Source organism: Staurois parvus, unplaced genomic scaffold (genome assembly GCF_062004578.1).
Source record: "Staurois parvus isolate SC_StPar_1 unplaced genomic scaffold, SC_StPar_1.0 ptg000781l, whole genome shotgun sequence".
Lineage (NCBI taxonomy): Eukaryota > Metazoa > Chordata > Amphibia > Anura > Ranidae > Staurois > Staurois parvus.
The window spans coordinates 113,211-136,955 of NW_028318577.1; the positions used below are offsets into that span (position 1 = coordinate 113,211).

The following is a 23,745-nucleotide window of genomic DNA, read 5'->3' on the forward strand; positions in this document are numbered from 1 at the left end:
CAACCACCATGACAACCATCACACTTCTAGAGACCAACCATTCAAGGAACCTCCACAAGTTGAGCAGCCACAGAGAACCCTCCTACAAGATCCAGCACAACCTCACACACAACAAAGCCAAGGTTATTAATGCTGTATACGACCCAGCTTGTAAATTTCCAATCAATTCCAGTCCTGGGGATAGGGGGTTAGAGGGATAGTCAGTAATGTGAAATCTGTCCAACGGGGAAAAATAGGCCAACAAAAGACTTTTTAGTAAAGTGGGGAAGGGTTGAAACCTCTACCATATTGCTGTAAATGTTCCTGTCCAGGTGTCACCTTCTCACCTCATTTCCTACCCTGTGTCTCTGGGAAAATAGGTGAGGGGAAAATCTACTCCAGTGGAGTCAGAGAGAGCAATAAAGACATGACAGAATTAATTTTTTTTTCTATGGGAATCTAAAGCCAGCCATAGACGGATCGATATTTGGAAATTTGGCTGGTTCAGCAGGAACTGGATAACTTACAATCCATCTACAGGCAAGCTGGTTGTACTGAAGTTGTTCTATTGATCGACTTCAGTACAATCAGCCTGTTTTTTTTTTTTTATTGTTTGATCGCTGCTGGTGGCTATAGCTGCTGGCAGTGATCATTGTATTCTGATGGGTGGGAAATCTCCCGTCAGTACCGGGACAGGGTCATCAAGCACCTAGGGCAAGGAACCCGAAATGCGCCCCCTCCCCCACTGTTAATACATGCCACAGAATGGGTGTGCCATCCCGTGTCTATTCTTTACCCCCTTGCTTCACTGCACCTGGGGCAGCTGCCCCTCCTGCCCACCCCTTGTTCTGGCCCTGCCTCCCTCTGTCAGAACTCAATAGCGCTGATTATCAGACAACGTTTTCCCGGAAACTGTACATGCCATCATAACCTTTGATACTGGATTTCACGACATGGCAAATAAATTGTCAACTTCAGTCACAGAGGCAACAGCTAAGCAGCACCAACAATTTGCTCTAATACAGAAGGTGCGTTACTAGATCACCAGGTGAAAACAGAGTGAAAAAAAAGAAACAACGAATGCAGCTAGGTTCTGTGCAAAAAACGGCATGGGGCCCCCCCTCCCGGGGCCCCCCCTCCCATCCATACCAAGCCCTTCAGGTATTGAGGGGAACCCCCACACCAAATTAAAAAAAAAGAAAGGCGTGGGGGTCCCCCCCCAAAATCCATACCAGACCTTATCCTAGCATGCAGCCCGGCAGGTAAGGAAAGGGGGGGGGGGGGACAAGCAAGCGCCCCACCACCTGAACCATACCAGACCACATGACCTCAAAATGGGATTCCCCCCCCAAATCACCTTGTTCCCATGTTGATGGGGACAAGGGCCTCTTCCGCACAACCCTGGGCTGTGGTTGTGGGGGTCTGCAGGCAGGGGGCATATCGGAATCTGGAAGCCCCCTTTAACAACTGGGCCCCCCCAGATCCTATCACCCCCCCCAATGTGAATGAGTTTGGGGTACATGGTACCGCTACTCATTCACCAAAACAAAAGTGTAGTGTAAAAAAAGACAGGAGACAGTCTTTGACAAGTCCTTTATTAAAAGTAAAAAAATGTCCCCTGCAGTAGATCCAACGTCAATCACGATGCCCGCCAGCGCCGCTACCCGAAGAAAAAAAATCCACTCCGCCCTTGACGCTGGCTCCCGGCCATCTGACAGCTGTGCAGCGATGACAGTTCCTAAATAGGGTGATGACGTCACAAGAGGCGTGATCGGCCCTGCCCCCTTGTGACGTCATCATGCCCTGTGATTGGCCAAAGCATGGCACCTTGCAAATGTTTTTTTTTTTGGTGGTTTACTACCGCTTTAAGCAGTTACAGCAGTTATTTCCTATTTGGGATAACAGTTTTACATAAATAAATAAAAGCTGACCATTGTAAGCACCCCTGTCTGTGACCATTGGTTTGTCTCATCCCTGGAACTGCTACATCTGTAGGAGAGCTTGTTGTTTTGAAAAACAACAGACCTACTGGCTGTAAGGGCTCATGTACACCGGGTGTTTGAAACACTTTTCTGACTCCTGGAAATTGCTAAAAAACGGAGGATAAAAATGTCAGTTTAGCCGCGTTTACCTACTGCGTTTATGCTAGTTTGCGTTTAGAAGCGTTTTTAAAAGATAACCTCAGGAGACCCTCCCAAATGCCCAGAATGCACTGAAAAATATTAAATAATTAACTATTTCAGATATTTTGTGAGCAATAGAGAGAGCAGAATCAGAGAAAGCAGAAGCAGAGGGAGCAGAAGCAGAGGGAGCAGAAGCAGAGGGAGCAGAAGCATAGGAAGCAGAAGCAAAGAGAGCAGAAGCAGAGGAAGCAGAAGCAGAGGGAGCAGAAGCAGAGGAAGCAGAAGCAGAGGGAGCAGAAGCAGAGGGAGCAGAAGCAGAGGAAGCAGAAGCAGAGGAAGCAGAAGCAGAGGAAGCAGAAGCAGAGGGAGCAGAGACAGAGAGAGCAGAAACATAGGAAGCAGAAACATAGGAAGCAGAAGCATAGGAAGCAGAAGCAGAGAGAGCAGAAGCATAGGAAGCAGAAGCAGAGAGAGCAGAAGCATCAGAAGCAGAGAGAGCAGAAGCATCAGAAGCAGAAGCAGAGAGAGCAGAAGCAGAGGAAGCAGAAGCAGAGAGAGCAGAAGCATCGGAAGCAGAAGCAGAGGAAGCAGAAGCAGAGAAAGCAGAAGCAGAGGAAGCAGAGGAAGCAGAAGCAGAGGAAGCAGAAGCAGAGGAAGCAGAAGCAGAGAGAGCAGAAGCATCGGAAGCAGAAGCAGAGGAAGCAGAAGCAGAGAAAGCAGAAGCAGAGGAAGCAGAAGCAGAGAAATCAGAAGCAGAGAAAGCAGAAGCAGAGAAAGCAGAAGCAGAGAAAGCAGAAGCAGAGAAAGCAGAAGCAGAGAGAGCAGAAGCAGAGAGAGCAGAAGCAGAGAGAGCAGAAGCATCGGAAGCAGAAGCATAGAGAGCAGAAGCATCGGAAGCAGAAACAGAGAGAGCAGAAGCATCGGAAGCAGAAACAGAGAGAGCAGAAGCAGAGAGACCAGAAGCATCAGAAGCAGAAGCAGAGAGACCAGAAGCATCGGAAGCAGAAGCAGAGAGAGCAGAAGCAGAGGGAGCAGAAGCAGAGGGAGCAGAAGCAGAGGGAGCAGAAGCAGGGAGAGCAGAAGCAGAGGGAGCAGAAGCAGAGGGAGCAGAAGCATCGGAAGCAGAAGCAGAGAGAGCAGAAGCAGAGAGAGCAGAAGCAGGGAGAGCAGAAGCAGAGGGAGCGGAAGCAGAGAGAGCAGAAGCAGAGAGAGCAGAAGCAGGGAGAGCAGAAGCAGAGGGAGCAGAAGCAGAGAGAGCAGAAGCAGGGAGAGCAGAAGCAGAGGGAGCAGAAGCATCGGAAGCAGAAGCAGAGAGAGCACTACTTTCTGATGGGTGTTGCACCTGTAGAAAAAGTGGCTCGTGAAACATGCTTGGAGCTGTGGGAGGAGCTACATAGTGCTGTAATGCTTCCGGATGCTTTCTGGAGTGCACAACTTTGCTTTTTTGTTGTGTTTTGCTGTGTTCCAGTACAGTTCTGTGCAGAAATACACCCTGTTCCAAATTATTATGCAAATTCTATTTAAGTGTCACAAAGATGAAATATTTTGTTTTTCAGTGTAACTCGTGGATGGCATTGTGTGTCAGGGCTCTTTTGATCACTGAAAACAATCTCGGACACCTGTGATAATTAGATTGGCCGGTGAGCCCAATTTAAGGAAACACTACTAAAGGAGGGCGTTCCACATTATTAAGCAGAGCACCATTTTCAAGCAATATGGGGAAGAAAAAGGATCTCTCTGCTGCCGATAAGAGTGAAATAGTTCGATGCCTTGGACGAGGTATGAAAACATTCGATATTTCACGAAAACTTAAGCGTGATCATCGCACTATGAAGAGATTTGTGGCTGATTCAGAGCACAGACGGGTTTGTGCAGATAAAGGCACATTGAGGAAGATTTCTGCCAGATCCACGCATCGGATCAAGAGAGCAGCTGCTAAAATCCCATTACATAGCAGCAAACAGATATTTGAAGCTGCTGGTGCCTCTGGAGTCCCACGGACATCAAGGTGTAGAGTCCTCCAGAGTCTTGCAACTGTGCATAAACCTTCTATTCGGCCACCACTAACCAATGCTCACAAGCAGAATGGCTGCATTGGGCAGAAACATACATGAAGACTAATTTTTAAACAGTCCTGTTCACTGATGAGTACCATGCAACCCTGGATGGTCCAGATGGATGGAGTAGTGGATGGTTGGTGGACGGCCACCCTGTTCCAACAAGGCTGCGACGTCAGCAAGGCGGGGGTGGAGTCATGTTTTGGGCCGGAATCATGGGAACAGAGCTGGTCGGCCCCTTTAGGTTTCCCGAAGGTGTAAAAATGACCTCTGCAAAGTATGTGGAGTTTATGACTGACCACTCTCTTCCCTGGTACAGAAGGAAGAACTATGCTTTCCGTAATAAAATCATCTTCATGCATGACAATGCACCATCTCATGCTGCAAAGAATACCTCTGCATCAATGGCTGTTATGGGGATAAAAGGAGAGAAAGTCATGGTGAGGCCTCCATCCTCCCCTGGCCTCAATCCCATTGAGAACCTTTGGAGCATCCTCAAGCAAAAGATCTATGAGGGTGGGAGGCAGTTTACATCCAAACAGCAGCTCTGGGAGGCTATTCTGACATCTTGCAAACAAATTCAAGCAGAAACTGTCCAAAAACTCCCAAGTTCAATGGATGCAAGACTTGTGATCTGCTATCAGATAAGGGCTCCTATGTTACAATGTAACGTGACCGGTTCAAATGTTTAAAAAGTTAAAATGTTGTTAAAAGTTTGATTGAAATAGCTTTTGATTTCAGTAAATATGCTGCAAACACAACAAATGACAATTTTCAGTTCTTTACAACCTATAAAGTGTTTTGAAACTTCCTGTGCGGAATAATTTGGAACAAAAATCCTGTTATCATTAGGAGGTTTGTTCAATAAAATGTGAATTGTACTCTTCATAGTTGTAACCTGAGAATTCTGCCGACTGTTATTTACATCAATTATTTAGGGAAATGAGAAAAATATAATTTGCAGAATAATTTGGAACACGGTGTAATGCGGCGCGTTCTACCACTTTTTCCTGCACGCGAAACCTGGAACTGCCTGCACTGGGGTATCGGGTCTCTTTGAATACATGGAAAACGCTTTGCATGCATTTTTGATGAAGGAAAAAAAAGACTGTGGACAGCATCTGAATATGGACCAGCCCAAAAACACGTCTAAATGCAAACGCACATAAACGCGGTTGCACGCGTTTACAAGCATTTGGCATTTGAAGCGCTGGTAAACTCTACTCCTGAACACGCTTTCAAAAAATGCCCGTAACCTTAACTGCCTGTAAACGACAATGTGTACATAGACACATCGGAAAACATAAAAGGAGAGTTCGGGGGCTGATAAAAAAAAATGCACAACTGCTCCTAAACTTCAGTTTAGCAGCTGCAGTGTACATCAGCCCTAACCAGGGGTGGACTGACAACTCATGGGGCCCCCGGGCAATAGGGGGATCATGGGGCCCCTGTGTCCTTGCCCAAACTCAAAAAAGCCTATGAAAAAGGCACCAGGGTCATCTCATGGGGCCCCCTACTGACCCTGGGCCCTCGGGCAGTGCTCGAGTTTCCAAATGGTCAGTCCGCCCCTGGCCCTAACACTTCTCCGGGGACAAACGCCATCTGGAATATATAATAAAAAGTCAAATATGAAATAGGAAAAAGAAAAAGGTAAAACCTGCAGTCTCCATGGAGTATGTGCCGCTGGGCTCCCAGGATGAAGACATCGTCCTTTCCAAAGCGACAATGATAAGCCCAGCAGGATGTGAATAAGCCTCCCATCAGGCCTTGTGGCGGCTTATCATCGGGCAGCAGCTTTCAACTCTGAAGCTATGAATGCACCATAAATACCCCGAATGGACACAGGGACGGGTTCAAGGCAGCAAAAATACACTAAACCCTCCATCATTAACAAATCAGTATAGCATCTCCCCTCCCATCCCTACCTTCATCTGATGGGAAGAAAAAAAGGTCACACTAATCCCGGGTTCACATACATGCGGTGCGGTATATTGCATGTGATTCGCACAGGAACCGCACCGCATTCCCAGGCAAATCACATGCGATTTGTGTGCGGTGCGATTGGAGCCATATATTTTGTATGGCTCTATTCGCACCGCACCAAAAACGTGCGGGACCCTTTTTTTGATCCGCACTAGAATCGGATCGCATGGGTATTCACACCTATGCGATCCGATTCTGCACATCGCACCGCGTTTTGCGGACCGCTTTCAGGATGTTGTTGTGTTAACATACACACCCGCAGTGGTTTGCATGAACGGGGTGCGATTCTGATGCGGTGCCGAATTCACTCTGAAAACGCTGCAAATTCTGTACTGCATCAGTGTGAACCTGGGCTTAGGCTCCGTTCACTCCTAGGCAGTTTGTTTTTTGTCCGTTTTGCAGCGCTTTTTGAAGTTCATTTTGCATTTTTCTACACGTGTTTTTGATGTGTTTTTGCGTTTTGTTCAGCTTTTTTTTTTAAAGTGTAATTTTTTTTTTTGCTGGGCAGAATAAAGATGCAAAATGCAATACACGGCAAAAATGCACTACCATGCATTTCAACAGCTTCTCCATGGAACTCTATTGTAGCAAACACTCTGCTTTTTGCTTTTAAAAAAGTCTCCGATCCTTTCCAATACTGCAGCGATTCATAAAAAGCATTGATGTGAACATGTTCCATAGGAAACCATGTTAAATGGACTGTAGTGCGTTTCTGCAAAAACCACTAAAAACACATTGGTGCCAAATTCTTGGTTGCATTGTAACTACACAGACAGTACAAAATCCAGATTATCCTATGGACATAGTCAAGCCTGGACTGCCCCATCCAGCAAAGAGACAGCCCCATCCAGCAAGGAGACAGCCCATTCAGCAAAGAGACAGCCCATTCAGCAAAGAGACAGCTCAACCAGCAAAGAGACAGCTCAACCAGCACAGAAACAGCCCGCCCAGCAAAGAGACAGCCCATCCAGCAAACAGACAGCCCATCCAGCAAACAGACAGCCCATCCAGCAAACAGACAGCCCATCCAGCAAACAGACAGCCCATCCAGCAAACAGACAGCCCATCCAGCAAACAGACAGCCCATCCAGCAAAGACACAGCCCATCCAGCAAAGACACAGCCCATCCAGCAAAGACACAGCTCACCCAGCAAAGACACAGCCCATCCAGCAAAGACACAGCTCACCCAGCAAAGACACAACTCACCCAGCAATGAGACAGCCCATCCAGCAATGAGAGAGCCCATCCAGCAAAGAGACAACCCATCCAGCAACAAGACAGCCCATCCAGCAACAAGACAGCCCATCCAGCAACGAGACAGCCCATCCAGCAACGAGACAGCCCATCCAGCAACGAGACAGCTCACCCAGCAAAGAGACAGCTCACCCAGCAAAGAGACAGCCTATCCAGCAAAGAGACAGCCCAATCCACCACCGAGTTGTAACATTGTGCCGGCGGGTGAAGGAGAGAGGCTGCCGTTGTCGCCTCTGGTGTCTGTGTCCTCAGAGGCGCTTCCTGCCTGTCACTGGAGCCATGACTGCTGCTCCTCCTGTCAGCCCTGCTTTGGGCATAGCCGCATAGCAGGAGGTGAGCCGAGACTGTGGTCTGTGTTAGCTCTGTCAAGACCGCGGTTGCCGCTCTCGTCCTGCTCTGCGACCAGTCATCAACAAGCCACTCTCCTTAAGCCCGGAGGCCCTGGCCCACTGGGCAAATGCCCGTTGTGCCCTATGGCCAGACCGGGCCTGGGCATAGTTCACACCATTGCGGTGAAAAAAGTACAGCCTGCTACATTTCCGCTTTAAGTCATTTTTCAGTCTCAGTGAGTGAACTTCTAGCTTTCCTTTTGTATTTTCATTCAGCATCACTCAGTGGCAGATAGTTAATAAAAACCTTCACACTAGGCACCTCCAGCCTCGTACCTCTCTCCTGCTCCGCTGCCTCGCTGAGATCCGGAAGCTTCTGGCCTGAGAGGTTCTGACTTCTCATCAGCTTGTGCTCCTAAGAGGAAAAAAGATTAATTAGCAGCACTTGATACAAATTAATGTATTTGTTATACAATATTTATGAAGTGCCCTATAAAGAACATCATCATGCCCACCTACAGGGCTGCTGTTAGAAACCACGGGGCCCCATACAGCCAAACTGATAGGCCACCCTCCCGCCCCCAAAAAAACACAGTTTACTATGCTTCAGTTATAAATTAACACAGTGAGTGATCGGTTCCAGGAAAGGAAGCGGCTGGTAAATGTGACATTTTTACCAGACCCTTCCCCCGCTTTCCATCCTGAGGGATCCTATTGTGTGCTTGCAGCTGCCTGTGGGAAGGAAAGGAGAGAAGCCAGAAGTACTACAGGGGTGGGGACACACAGGGGGGCCTAGGTAGCAGGTGGAAATGTATGGTGCACAGGGAGGGTGATGGGTGGGGACAATTACTGGAACTGATCTCCTGCATGGCTCTCTCTGCAGCATCTGAAAGCCAGCAGGAGGGAGAAGAGAAGAAGCCAGCTTTCAGCCGCTGCAGGAAAAGCCACATCAGTTCCAGTAATTGCCCCTACCGTGCGATCATCCTCCCTGTCCACATCTGAGTCACCCAGCTGTCTGGACACCCCTGCTGGTCTGGGCCCTGTGCAGAAAGACTGGTGGTACCCCCTTATCCACAGCCCTGCCCACCTGTCCTTACTCCCGGGGAGCTTGCACTCTAATGCCAATTCGAAAATTCCATGCTCACTGTCTAAGGTCAGTTAACATATCTGTATATCTGTATGGTTTGTGTATAAAAAAAAAAAAGGGGGAAGCATAGAGGGAAAATAAATAGAGCACAAGTGGGTCTGGGTCGGATCTGCCCATCTAGGGGTGCAATAAGAAAAGTCAGGGCCCTCAGGGGGCATACTGTCAACACTGTTATAGAGGGCTCCATTCACATGTATTTAGGTGATATGACAAAATTATCGCATGCAATCCTGAAACTGCCGATTCACTAGACCGCTATATGGTATTTACTGCAAAACTGTCAAAATCCTTGGTAAATACTGCATTAAAAGGGGTTAAAACCAAATCACAGAAGGAAATAAATAATGAAATGCATGCAGTATTTAGGTAGTGGTCCAGGCATGCAGTAGCTAACAAAAGTGTTCTATTTTAACTGGTTGTTAAGGAGCCGGCGTCCACCGGCATCCTTAACAACCAGTAACTGTCATGGTTGTTAAGGAGCAGGCTGTCCCCACATCCTTAACAAGCGATGAGTCATCAGCTGTCAGTGGGGTTCATCACTGACAGCTGAATGTAAACAAAACAGTTACCAATATTCAAAAATTGCGGAAAAAACAATGTGGAATCTGCCCCAGTCCATGCCAGGCTCTTTGGATCTGCTATAAATTTTAAGGGGAACCTTATGTCAAAATGTTTTAAAAATGGTGTTGGGTCCCCCCCAAATCCATAGGTCTGGTATAGATTTTGAGGGTCACGCCAAAATTTAAAAAAGATGGAGTGGGGGTCCTCCTCAAAATCCATACCAGATCCTTATCCGAGCACGCAGTGTGGCAGACCAGTCCACATGACCTCAACATGGGGGGGGGGTGGGGGGGTGCTTTGTGCTCTAAGTGAGTGGTTGAGACTATATATATGGAGGTTGGGTTTTCTCTGCTCTAATTTATTCCCAATATGTCTGGTCCAATCACCCTGCCACTAAGGCTAAGGCCTGTTTTTGAAGGAAAGCTTTCATGATCACTGGTTCTCAACCACTGGGTCATGGCCTCCGCTCTCCCTTGGACTTCCAGCCAACTGCAGATACCTTAGCCTGCCACAGTGCCTCCCATATTGTTTGCAGCTTTTCATAGTGGCCAACAGTGCCCCATGTCTCCTGAGAGCCTTCAGCCTCCAAAGTAACCCCCAAACCTCCCACAATGCTTCCCAACCTGCTGCAGAGCCTCCAGTCCTAATCAATGCCCTCCAACATCCCAGAGTAAGTGTAATGGGCTGGTAACTGGTCAAGGTACCATATTCATCATATCTTTTAAATTCTTGTTAAGAAACATAGGGTGTTTATGGTACCAATGCATTTAAGTGAAATATTTTTTTATTAGCATGATATTTTAAATTTACATAAAAACAAATAAAATGAAATGTTGTAAACCCATCCTCCATATATATAGTATCAACCACCCACTGAGCGGAGTAATCCCAACCTAGCTTATATATAGATTCAACCACCCACTGAGGGGAGTAAACTCAACCTCCATATATATAGCCTCAACCACCCACTGAGCACAGTAATCCCAACCTAGCTTATATATAGCCTCAATCACCCACTGAGGGGAGTAAACTCAACCTCCATATATATTGCCTCAACCACCCACAGAGGGGAGTAAAGTCAACCTCCATATACAGTCAGGTCCATAAATATTGGGACATCAACACAATTCTAACATTTTTGGCTCTATACACCACCACAATGGATTTGAAATGAAACGAACAAGATGTGCTTTACCTGAAGACTGTCAGCTTTAATTTGAGGGTATTTACATCCAAATCAGGTGAACGGTGTAGGAATTACAACAGTTTGCATATGTGCCACCCACTTGTTAAGGGACCAAAAGTAATGGGACAATTGGCTTCTCAGCTGTTCCATGGCCAGGTGTGTGTTATTCCCTCATTATCCCAATTACAATGAGCAGATAAAAGGTCCAGAGTTCATTTCAAGTGTGCTATTTGCATTTGGAATCTGTTGCTGTCAACTCTCAAGATGAGATCCAAAGAGCTGTCACTATCAGTGAAGCAAGCCATCATTAGGCTGAAAAAACAAAACAAACCCATCAGAGAGATAGCAAAAACATTAGGCGTGGCCAAAACAACTGTTTGAAACATTCTTAAAAAGAAGGAACGCACCAGAACGCTCAGCAACACCAAAAGACCCGGAAGACAACGGAAAACAACTGTGGTGGATGACCGAAGAATTCTTTCCCTGGTGAAGAAAACACCCTTCACAAAAGTTGGCCAGATCAAGAACACTCTCCAGGAGGTAGGTGTATGTGTGTCAAAGTCAACAATCAAGAGAAGACTTCACCAGAGTGAATACACAGGGTTCACCACAAGATGTAAACCATTGGTGAGCCTCAAAAACAGGAAGGCCAGATTAGAGTTTGCCAAACAACATCTAAAAAAGCCTTCACAGTTCTGGAACAACATCCTATGGACAGATGAGACCAACATCAACTTGTACCAGAGTGATGGGAAGAGAAGAGTATGGAGAAGGAAAGGAACTGCTCATGATCCTAAGCATACCACCTCATCAGTGAAGCATGGTGGTGGTAGTGTCATGGCGTGGGCATGTATGGCTGCCAATGGAACTGCTTCTCTTGTATTTATTGATGATGTGACTGCTGACAAAAGCAGCCGGATGAATTCTGAAGTGTTTCGGGAATATTATCTGCTCATATTCAACCAAATGCTTCACAACTCATTGGACGCCGCTTCACAGTGCAGATGGACAATGACCCAAAGCATACTGCAAAAGCAACCAAAGAGTTTTTTAAGGGAAAGAAGTGGAATGTTATGCAATGGCCAAGTCAATCACCTGACCTGAATCCGATTGAGCATGCATTTCACTTGCTGAAGACAAAACTGAAGGGAAAATGCCCCAAGAACAAGCAGGAACTGAAGACAGTTGCAGTAGAGGCCTGGCAGAGCATCTCCAGGGATGAAACCCAACGTCTGGTGATGTCTATGCATTCCAGAATTCAGGCTGTAATTGACTGCAAAGGATTTGCAACAAGGTATTAAAAAGTGAAAGTTTGATTTATGATTATTATTCTGTCCCATTACTTTTGGTCCCTTAACAAGTGGGAGGCACATATGCAAACTGTTGTAATTCCTACACCGTTCACCTGATTTGGATGTAAATACCCTCAAATTAAAGCTGACAGTCTGCAGTTAAAGCACATCTTGTTTGTTTCATTTCAAATCCATTGTGGTGGTGTATAGAGCCAAAAATTTTAGAATTGTGTTGATGTCCCAATATTTATGGACCTGACTGTATATTGCCTCAACCACCCACTGAGCAGAGTAAACCCAACATCCATATATATAGCTTCAACCACCCACTGAGCAGAGTAAACCCAACCTCCATATATATAGTATCAACAACCCACTGTGCGGAGTAAATCCAACCTCCATATATATATATATATATATATATATATAGCCTCAACCACCCACTGAGAGGCGTAAACCCAACCTCCATATATATAGTATCAACCACCCACTGAGCAGAGTAATCCCAACCTACCTTATATATAGCCTCAACCACCCACTGAGCAGAGTAAACCCAACCTTCATATATATATATAGCTTCAACCACCCACTAAGCGGAGTAAACCCAACCTCCAAATATATAGCTTCAACCACCCACTAAGCGGAGTAAACCCAACCTCCATATATATATAGCCTCAACCACCCACTAAGCGGAGTAAACCCAACCTCCATATATATAGCCTCAACCACCCACTGAGCTGCGTAAACCCAACTTCCATATATATAGTATCAACCACCCACTGAGCAGAGTAATCCCAACCTACCTTATATATAGCCTCAACCACTCACTGAGGGGAGTAAACCCAACCTCCATATATATATAGCCTCAACCACCCACTAAGTGGAGTAAACCCAACCTCCATATATATATATATATATAGCCTCAACCACCCACTGAGCGGAGTAAACCCAACCTCCATATATATATAGCCTCAACCACCCACTGAGCTGCGTAAACCCAACTTCCATATGTATAGTATCAACCACCCACTGAGCGGAGTAATCCCACCTACCTTATATAAAGCCTCAACCACTCACTGCAGGGAGTAAACCCAACCTCCATATATAGAGCTTCAACCACCCACTGAGCGGAGTAAACCCAACCTCCATATATATAGCTTCAACCACCCACTGAGCGCAGTAAACCCAACCTCCATATATATATAGCCTCAACCACCCACTGAGCAGAATAAACCCAACCTCCATATATATAGCCACAACCACCCACTGAGCGGAGTAAACCCAACCTCCATATATAGCCTCAAGCATCCACTGAGCAGAAATTTATTGTACAGAACATTCTAGCACAAGCATCCTTGTATTAAAGACTGATCAATCTCCATTAATTTGAGCTGATTCTGCAGTGGAATTAAGATTGGCAAAACACATTTCCCAGATACACAGGATTTGTTTCACTAGGACAATGAAAGATGTATATATCAAAGTTTGTTAAAACAGACCAACCATGCTGTAACTTAAAACATGAACCTCCGACAGGTAAAAGCAGGGGCTTGTGTCCTGTACCACTCCCAATTTGTGTCACAAAATCTACAATGAAGCATGTTGTGGCAAAAATTGGTCAGGGCTATAAAGTGGTGGGCCATCCTTCTCTCTTTCTCCAGTTGACCCAAATGTCCCAGACCAACCCTGTACACATTGTATATGAGGGCTGTACCAAAAGTAATGCAAAAGTCGGCAAACTTACATAGGTCGGGCAAATTTCAAGGGTGGAAAGAGTAACTCTTCATCTATAGTAGTGGTCTCCAAACTGCGGCACAGGACCCAGATGTGGCCCTTTGCCTGCCTTAATCCGGGCCTTGGGGCACTATTTTCCCCCAAAACAAGGCACTATTCTCAGAATGACACCAACAATGGGGCACCATTCCTCCCATGGACACCAATGATAGGGCACTATTTCTTCTCCCGATATCAATTGGCACTGTTCCTCCCACAGACACCAATGATGGGGCATAATTCCTTCCACTGACACCAATGATGGGGGAACTATTCCTCTGATTGACACCAAAAATGTGGGTACTATTTCCCCTGCTGACAATAATGATGGGGCACTATTCCTCCCACTAACACCAAAGATAGGGCACTATTCCTTCCACCGATACCAACAATTCGCACTATTCCTCCCACTCATATGAATGATGAAGCATTGTTTACTCCCACTGATGCAACAACATTTTCTACTCATAATGGCCACAGTCTGGCCCCCGGAAAGTCTGTAAGACATAAAATGGCCCTTTATTTAGAAAGTTTGGAGACCCCTGCTCTATAGCAACTCCTCTTCTTTTTCTTTTTTTCATTGCAGGTAAATAATGGATTCCAAGCAGAAGCAACATGCCCTCATTGAGTTCTTGATGAAGGAGGGGTGCAGGCAGTCTGACATCCACAAAAGACTACAGAATATCTATGAAGATGACACCATTGACAAAAGTCCCCAATGACATTGCTCGTCAATAGTGTCATTACCATAAACATCCCTGTAGCCTTCTGTGAATGTCAGACAGGCTGCTTGGAATCCACTATTTCATTAAGAAAAAGGAGGAAAAGAAGAAGAATTAGAGGAAGGAAGAGGAGCAAGGAAAGGAAGAAGGAGGAGGAGAAGAAGAAGGAAAAGGAGGAGGAGAAGAAGAAGAAGGAAAAGGAGGAGGAGGAGAAGAAGAAGGAAAAGGAGGAGGAGGAGAAGAAGAAGGAAAAGGAAGAGGAGAAGAAGAAGAAGGAAAAGGAAGAGGAGAAGAAGAAGAAGAAGAAGGAAAAGGAAGAGGAGAAGAAGAAGAAGAAGGAAAAGGAAGAGGAGAAGAAGAAGAAGAAGGAAAAGGAGGAGGAGAAGAAGGAGAAGAAGAAAAAGAAGGAAAAGGAGGAGGAGAAGAAGAAGAAGAAGGAAAAGGAGGAGGAGAAGAAGGAAAAGGAGGAGGAGAAGAAGAAGGAAAAGGAGGAGGAGAAGAAGAAGGAAAAGGAGGAAGAAAAGGAGAATAGAGAAGGAGAAGGAAGAGAAGGAGGAGAAGGAGGAAAAGGAGAAAAGCGAAGGTGACGGAGAAGAAAGAAAAGGAGAAGGAAAAGGAGAAGGAGAAGAAGGAGAAGGAGAAGAAGGAGAAGAAGGAAAAGGAGAACGAGGAGAAGGAGAAGGAGGAGGAGAAGAAATAGAAGGAGATGGAGAAGGAGAAGAAAAAGGAGGAGAAGGAGAAAGAAAAGGAAAAGGAGAATAAGGAGAAAGAGAAGGAGAAGGAGAAGAAGGAGAAGGAGAAGGAGAAGGAGAAGAAGGAGAAGGAGAAGAAGGAGAAGGAGAAGAAGGAGAAGGAGAAGAAGGAGAAGGAGAAGAAGGAGAAGGAGAAGGAGAAGGAGAAGGAGGAGAAGGAGAAGGAGAAGAAGGAGAAGGAGAAGGAGAAGGAGAAGGAGAAGGAGAAGAAGGAGAAGGAGGAGAAGGAGGAGAAGGAGGAGAAGGAGGAGATGGAGGAGATGGAGGAGATGGAGGAGATGGAGGAGATGGAGGAGAAAGAGAAGGAGAAGGAGAAGGAGGAGAAGGAGAAGAAGGAGAAGGAGGAGAAGGAGGAGGAGGAGGAGGAGAAGGAGAAGGAGAAGGAGAAGGAGAAGGAGAAGAAATAGAAGGAGATGGAGAAGGAGATGGAGAAGGAGAAGAAAAAGGAGGAGAACAAGAAGTAGGATAAGAAGGAGAAGGCAGAGGAGAAGGAGAAAAAGGAGAAGGAAAAGGAGAAGGAGAAGTAAGAAGACTGACTCTAGTAACGTGAAATGTGAATGACCTACAGTATGTAAGTTAATAAAAGTGTTATGCCCACTTCTGTAGTACCTTTGAGGCAGCCTATATATATGTATTTACATGTGTACATAGCTGTTTGCCTGTTTTGAGTTAGGGTTCAAATCTGTGGGTATTACAAACCAAGGAAAGGTTTCAACTGAAAAGAGATGGTGCAAGACCCTTTTTTTCTGGATGTGAACTATGTTGCTGGCAATTTCGCAATGCGATCTTTGCAGGTTGTTGATATCAATTCAGGAAGGAAAAGCCTGTTGGAAAGAGGATCCTCTTGTGTGATTTATTCCACCAGTCCAGTTCCTGTGTATTCCCTTCTAATCTGACATGACAATTCATCAGCTCCTTCCTGTTTACGCTCTGGCATTACACGGGACGAGCAGGTTCAGGAACACTTTGAAAGTCAGGATTCAGGGCCTCGTTCCACTAGCGTCAGCCTCTATGCCAGAGAAATTGTTATGTCTGGAGATGGCGACCATCATTATCCACTAACCCGACTGCCAGAGACATGGCTTTATAAAGGCATTCAATGCTATCATAAAAGTGCCCGTGGTTAATAAAAGGTGCCCCACCCATGAGCTACACAAGGCTTCTGTGCTTAGCAGCATCATCTAATATAGTTTCTAATAGAAAACCAACTCCGGCTTAAAATGAGCCAAAGGTTTCTGCAAACATATCTCTAGCTCATTTCTAAAACAAAAAGCACAAAATAGAATCAGAAATGTATTTAAATGGAAATATAGTCAACAAGAACTATTATGGTTGGTAATGTAGACAGGTTGGTGTATTTCCAGTGAACACACTGTATTTTAAGCAGTGATTTCTTTCTTTGTGTATCTAAAGCCAAAACTATTTTTCTAGTCATTTTTTATTTTTTTTATAGATGTGGAATAGCTAGACCTGCTGGTTTTAACTGCTGTGTAAAAAGTCTAATGAGTTAATTGAGAGCCAAAAGTCCTTTAGAGTGTTACTAAACCCTGAACCCTGCATTCACTATATCTGGTCTCCCCGGACCCTGCATTCACTATATCCGGTCTTCCCGGACCCTGCATTCACTATATCCGGTCTCCCCGGACCCCGCATTCACTACATCCGCTCTCCCCGGACCCCGCATTCACTATATCCGGTGTCCCTCGACCCTGCATTCACTATATCCGGTGTCCCTCGACCCTGCATTCACTATATCCGGTGTCCCTCGACCCTGCATTCACTATATCCGGTCTCGCCGGACCCCGCATTCACTATATCTGGTCTCCTCAGGACCATGCATTCACTATATCCGCTCTCCCCGGTCCCTGCACTCACTATATCCGCTCTCCCCGGTCCCTGCATTCACTATATCCGCTCTCCCCGGACCCTGCAATCACTATATCCGGTCTCGCCGGACCCTGCATTCACTATATCCTGTCTCCCCGGACCCTGCATTCTCTATATCCGCTCTCCCCGGACCCTGCATTCACTATATCCCCTCTCCCCGGACCCTGCATTCACTATATCCGCTCTCCCCGGACCCCGCATTCACTATATCCGCTCTCCCTGGACCCCGCATTCACTATATCCGCTCTCCCCGGACCCTGCATTCACTATATCTGCTCTCCCCGGACCCTGCATTCACTAGATCTGGTCTCCCCGGACCCTGCAAACACTATATCTGCTCTCCCCGGACCCTGCATTCACTATATCCGCTCTCCCCGGACCCTGCATTCACTATATCTGGTCTCCCTGGACCCCGCATTCACTATATCCACTCTCCCCGGACCCTGCATTCACTATATCCGGTCTCCCGTAGTACACAGAACATGGAAATACAATTATTTTAGTAAATATAAACTGCTAAATAACTTTTCCCATCAGCAGTATAGAGCAGTTTTGTGACTTCTATTGGTGTCCAGCAGAGCACCGGTTAAAGCTTGTAAGAGGAGTTTTTATTCTCCCCTGATTGTTCTATGAGGCTGCAGGATCCCTGACCTCTGTCTGGATAGCGTTGATTGGCCCTGTGTTGATCACATGCACTCTCCCAAGAAAAAAACCTCTCTAGCAATACACACCAATCTGAGCATGCGCAGCTTGTCCCCAAGGATCTGTTCTATCAGCAGATGGAGTGGGGATAGTAGAAGAAGGGGAGGATCAGAGAAGATAGGATCTAACATCCTTTTTACACAATGCATGGGATTAACCCCTTAGGTTCCACAGTGAGTATAACAAGCATGCTTTACTGCATCTACAGACTGATTGTACTGTTGTGGGTTTATGAACACTTTAATATTGGTGTTTGTTCAAAAAAAGAAAAATACAACAGCAAAACACATTTTGGAGACTCAAAAATCTCTTTTTTCTTCAGGACTGCAAGACAAATATGAAAATGGTACAATAACGGTTGTAGAACCACAAAATCCTTTACCTTTTGTTTAGTTTTTGTGTTTCTACAATTACTTTAGTACCATTTTCCTAGTTGTCTTGTCTTCCTGGCTTTCTAGTCCCTTTTATTCATTAGATTTCATAGTTGGTAAGGTTGAACAGCACAGCTCCCGATGAACACAGAATGATGTCTATTGACACACTGACATATGAACGTTTGTGCTCCCAGTGACTGTGCATGCAGCCTTGTGCTGCCATCTGTTGGCAAGTTACAAAACTATTCTCAAAACGTTTTTATGCCACCTTGTAATGCTCCTGTCCCCTGTACCAACCTTGAGGAACGCAGTGACCCCAGTGAACCTTAGGATTTCAGTGACCACAAACATCCAGTGACCCTAGCGTGCCCCATGACGTCAGTGATCCCTCAGCAACCTGTGTCATCTGCTGCCCCTAGTGCACCCCATGACTCTAGTGACCCCTGAGCATCCTGTGTTTCCAGTGCCCCCCCATGACAATGGTGATCCCTGAGCATCCTGTGTCATCCAGTGTGCCCATGTGCACCCCTTCACAAAAAATCCAATATATTAAATAAATATCCCTAAACATATATTATTATTATTATACAGGATTTATATTATATTATTATTATTATACAGAATTTATGGCGCCAACAGTTAGCTCAGCGCTTTACAATATAACGGGAGACAATACAGCAACAATACAGTTCAATACAAGAGGGTTAGGAGGGCCCTGATCCTGGGAGCTTACAATCTAGGAGGGAGGGGCTAGTGGTACAAAAGGTAATAACTGTGGGGGATGGGCTGGTAGGAGGAATAGAAGATTCCATTATTAGCTGAGGGCAGGATAGGCTTCCCTGAAGAGAGAGGTTTTCAGAGATCGCCTAAAAGTGAGCAGAGTAGGCGATAGTCTGATAAATTGGGGTAGAGAGTTCCAGAGGATGGGGGAAGCTCTGGAGAAGTCCTGGAGACAAGCATGGGAGGAGGAGACAAGGGAGCTAGAGAGCAGGGGGTCTTGGGAGGAGTGGAGAGTACAGTTTGGGTGATATTTGCTAATATACATACAGTGAACCCAAACAATCATAAAATAAATCCCAAAAATAACCAATACATATAAATAAAATGAAAATGCAAAGAAATATATAAACATTCAAAAGTCTTATCCACATTGTAAGTCACTCTTGTCCAAATTAAAGTCACTCCAAAAACTTTGTGTCCAAAAATATGCAACTTATCAGATCCTTTAGTGCCGAGCCCCTCCAATGGCTCCCAAGAGGAAAGAATGTACCTCAAAAGAAAGAAAACTCATATAGTGCATTAACTTAATAAATTTAATATCATACCCATACAGGGTTGGACTGACAACTCATGGGTTAGTAGGGGGCCCCATGAAATGCTCCTGGTACCTTTTTCATAGGCTTTTTGGAGTGTGGGCAAGGACACAGGGGTCCCATGATCCCCTATTGCCCAGGGGCCCCATGAGTTGTCAGTCAGCCCCTGCTCCATAGTACTCAAAAGTACTCATGCTCCATGCGAGTGATATATGAATAAAATATATAGTGTAATTCCATTTCAGAATTAAACCACATATACTTTATTAACTGCTTACATTAAAATATTATCCAGAAAGCATATTCCCATGCCCTTCAAACCTCTAGGGTCACCGAGCAGCTTCCAAATTGTTTGACATGTGAATTTTCCACTATCAAAGATGGCCGACACACCACTTCCTGTTCCTCTCCTGTGCATCCGATGTCACTTCCCTTGAAGTTGCACAAGTGCATATGGTATATGGGTATGATATTAAATTTATTACGTTAATGCACTATATGAGTTTTCTTTCTTTTGAGGTACGTTCTTTCCTCTTGGGAGCCATTGGAGGGGCTCAGCACTACAGGATCTGATAAGTTACATATTTTTGGACACAAAGTTTTTGGAGTGACTTTAATTTATATATTTTTCTGGACACGAATGACTTACAATTTGGATAAGATTTTTGAATTTTTATATATTTCTTTGCATTTTAATTTTATTTTTTTTATATGTATTGGTTATTTTTGGGATTTATTTTATGGTTGTTTGGGTTCACTATATGTATATTACCATATGTGTTTAGGGATATTTATTTAACATATTGGATTTTTTGTGTTGGTTTGCACTTTCAAGGGTGAAAGTTAGATCTTATATGTTAGAGGGTATTATTGATAGCATATTTATTTTTTGTTGATACCGTAGTTATAGTTTCATGTGCACCCCTTGACTCTAATGACAACTGAGCATCCTGTTTCCAGTGCCCTCCTGCACCCCATGACTCTGTTAACCTCTGAGCATCCTGTGTCATCCAGTGCCTCCAGTGTGCCCATGTGCACCTCTTGGCTCTAATAACCCCTGAGCATCCTGTGTTTCCAGTGCCCCCATGCACCCCATGACTTTGACCCCTGAGCATCCTGTGTTTCCAGTGCCCCCATGCACCCCATGGCTCTGTTGGCCACTGTGCATCCTGTGTCATCCAGTGCCTTGAGTGTGCCCATGAGCACCCTTTGACTCTAGTGACCCCTGCGCATCCTGTGTTTCCAGTGCCCCCATGCACCACATGACAATGGTGACCCCTGGATATCCTGTGTCATCCAGTGCCTCCACTGTGCCCATGTGCACTTCTTGACTCTAATAACCCCTGAGCATCCTGTGTTTCCAGTGCCCCCATGCACCACATGACAATGGTGACCCCTGAGGATGCTGTGTCATCCAGTGCACCCTTTGAGTCTCCTGTGTTTCCAGTGCCCCCATGCACCCCATGACTCTGTTGACCACTTAGCATCCTGTGTCATCCAGTGCCTCCAGTGTGCACCCCTTGACTCTAATGACCCCTGAACATCCTGTGTCATCCAGTGCATCCAGTGTGCACCCCTTGACTCTGACCCCTGAGCATCCTGTGTTTCTAGTGGGGCACTGGAAACACAGGATGCTCAGTGGTCATTAGAATCAAGGGGTGCACATGGATGCTCAGTGGTCAACAGAGTTATGGGGTGCATGGGGCCACACACCCCATGAGTCTGTTGACCACTAAGAATCCTGTGTCATCCAGTGCCTCCAGTGTGCCCATGTGTACCTCTTGACTCTAATGACCCCATGAGAATCCTGTGTTTCCAGTGCCCCCATGCACCCCATTACTCTGTTGACCACTTAGCATCCTGTGTCATCCAGTGTGCCCATGTGCACCCCTTGACTCTAATGACCCCTGAGCATCCTGTGTTTCTAGTGGGGCACTGGAAACACAGGATGCTCAGGGGTCATTAGAGTCAATGGGTGCACATGGATGCTCAGTGGTCAACAGAGTCATGGGGTGCATGGGGCCATGCACCCCATGAGTCTGTTGACCACTTAGCATCCTGTGTCATCCAGTGTTCCCATGTGCACCCCTTGACTCTAATGACCCCTAAGCATCCTGTGTTTCCAGTGCCTCCATTGCACCCATGTGCACCCTTTGACTCTATCGGCCCCTGAGCATCATGTATCTTCTGATGACACCTAGACTGTCCTCCTCTGACCATGTATAGGACAACAACAGACAGGAAACATTAGATAGATTCCAGATACTATTTAGAATAACCTTTCTCAACCAGGGTTTCCATGACCCGTAGGTTTCCTCCAGGGGTTGCTAGAGGTTCCTTGAGCAATGAGCAATTTCTGCCTCTCCGATGAGTAACCAATCCCCTTTTAGCTATTTGTAAGGGGTGGTGGGACTCATCCCAATGATCACAAATGTAAGGAGTATTCTTCGAAGTGATCATCACACCAATGTCCTGTGAGCTTTAGATATGGTAATTATCAGAAGGGGTTCCCTGAGTCTGGAAAGTTATTTCAAGGGTTCCTCCATGTTGAAAAGTTCGAGAAAGACTGATGGAGAAGATCTACCAACGGTCACATGAGCATAATACAGAAAATCCAGAACCTACCTCTCTGAGCTTGGTCAGTTTCTGCAGTCGAACAGGCTGGATATGAAAATCTTTGAGCCCTGTAAATTTGGGCAGTTTGTTGTTGCTTTTATCATGGAAAAATGAGTCTTTGTCTGGTGAATCCAAACAGGATTTACTTTTCTGCTCCGGATCCATGCTGTCCCAAGAGAGGGCCCTCAAGAGCGGAGGTCGGGGCCCAGCTGACACATGCTCTAGTCGGGATACAAACTTGGAGTCTGCTGGAGCCGTGTTTGACCCTGGAACCAGGAATACCACACTGGAGACCCCCGGAGGCTGCGTCTGGCTTCCTTGGGGCGAATCATTGTCTTTGGGTTTTTTAAGGATTGATTTGGCAGACTCACGCTCAGGGCTGTTTAGTGGTTTGCAAGGTGAAGGTTTACCAACTTCCGATGGTCCATCTATGTATGTGTTGGTCATGTGTTTAAGGGGGTCAAAGTTTTCCTTCTGTTCAGAAAGGGTCTCCTTGGAGGCTGCTATGGTATGGGGCCGAGGGGTCAGCCTGCCCTGCGAGATCTTTCTTGTCTCGTGCTGTAATCCTTTCGTCACATTCTGAAACGCGAAAATTCGAGAAAAATGAGAAGATACAATTATTCTTCAAGAATCAACACAATATATAAATGATATATACAGAATATATATATATATATATATATATATATATATAATATACACACACACACACAGGTGTACCTCGGTTTACGAATTTAATGCGTTTTTTATTGTGAAAAATTTGTGAACCAAAATGCGGTTTCCCATAGGAATGGATTGAAAACCAATTAATCCGTTCCGGAGGTCAGAAAAAAGTAATTAAAAATAAAAGTCGCTGTCACTATAGATCAGTGCCGGTTTTTAAATGTGATTACCGGCTTTTTTTTTTCTTCTCCACTATAGCTCAGAGAATCGGCTGTCACTTCCCCCCCAGCTAAAAGAGACAAAGTTTCCTTTTAGTTTATTTCCCCCAGTTAATAGAAACAAAGTTTCCTTTTAGTTTCTTAAAAGAAACAAAGTTTCCTTTTTAGTTTATTTCCCCCAGTTAATAGAAACAAAGTTTCCTTTTAGTTTCTTAAAAGAAACAAAGTTTCCTTTAGCTCCTGGGAAAGTGACAGCTAATTCTGTGGGGGAAAAAAATAGCAAATTAAAGAGAAAAAATAATATATTGCTACACACGTCATGCCGTAATCGAATGTTATTAAAAATGACCTTTCCTTTTCAATCTGCAGCTGCTGTCATTTTCTGTAAAATGCAATATGACAACCAGGAGGTGTTCTGTATACAGATAGTGTACAGAATGACCCCCCCCCCCCCCCCCGCAAAAATGTCGTTTCCTGTTGTGTGATTGGCTGGCTGGTTTTTCCGAAGTATGCACTAAGCTACAAGTCAGATTTCTGGCAACCCCTGCCAGAAAAAATGTCATATTCGGATTCAATTCAAAAGCATTTCGACCAAATTTGAAAAGTCGTTTGTATTTGAAATGGGTTCAACCGAATTCAAAATTGATTGAACGAAATTCTAAGAGTTGTTCAAAATCGAAAAGATTTCAATCGAATTCGAGCAATAACGGGGACCGGTCCTTAAAGCGGAACTTCAGCCTTTTGGGTGGAGCTCCGCTTTAAATTTGTTTTCAAAGGTTTAGAAATCTAACAAATTTCATGTAGTTGGTAAAT

At 45.3% G+C, this 23,745-nt stretch overlaps 1 protein-coding gene across 2 annotated transcripts in view; it reads right to left on the reverse strand.

Annotated features, from left to right (window-relative positions):
* IRAG1 (inositol 1,4,5-triphosphate receptor associated 1) overlaps positions 1–23,745 on the reverse strand; it is a 177,945-nt gene that overhangs the window by 43,337 nt on the left and 110,863 nt on the right. For both annotated transcript variants that reach the window (XM_089654615.1, XM_089654614.1), the window contains exons 8-9: positions 22,061–22,630; positions 8,063–8,141 (exon numbers count right to left, since the gene is read on the reverse strand). In XM_089654615.1, the coding sequence (XP_089510741.1) occupies positions 8,063–8,141; positions 22,061–22,630 (649 nt within the window). The remainder of the gene's footprint in view (positions 1–8,062; positions 8,142–22,060; positions 22,631–23,745) is intronic.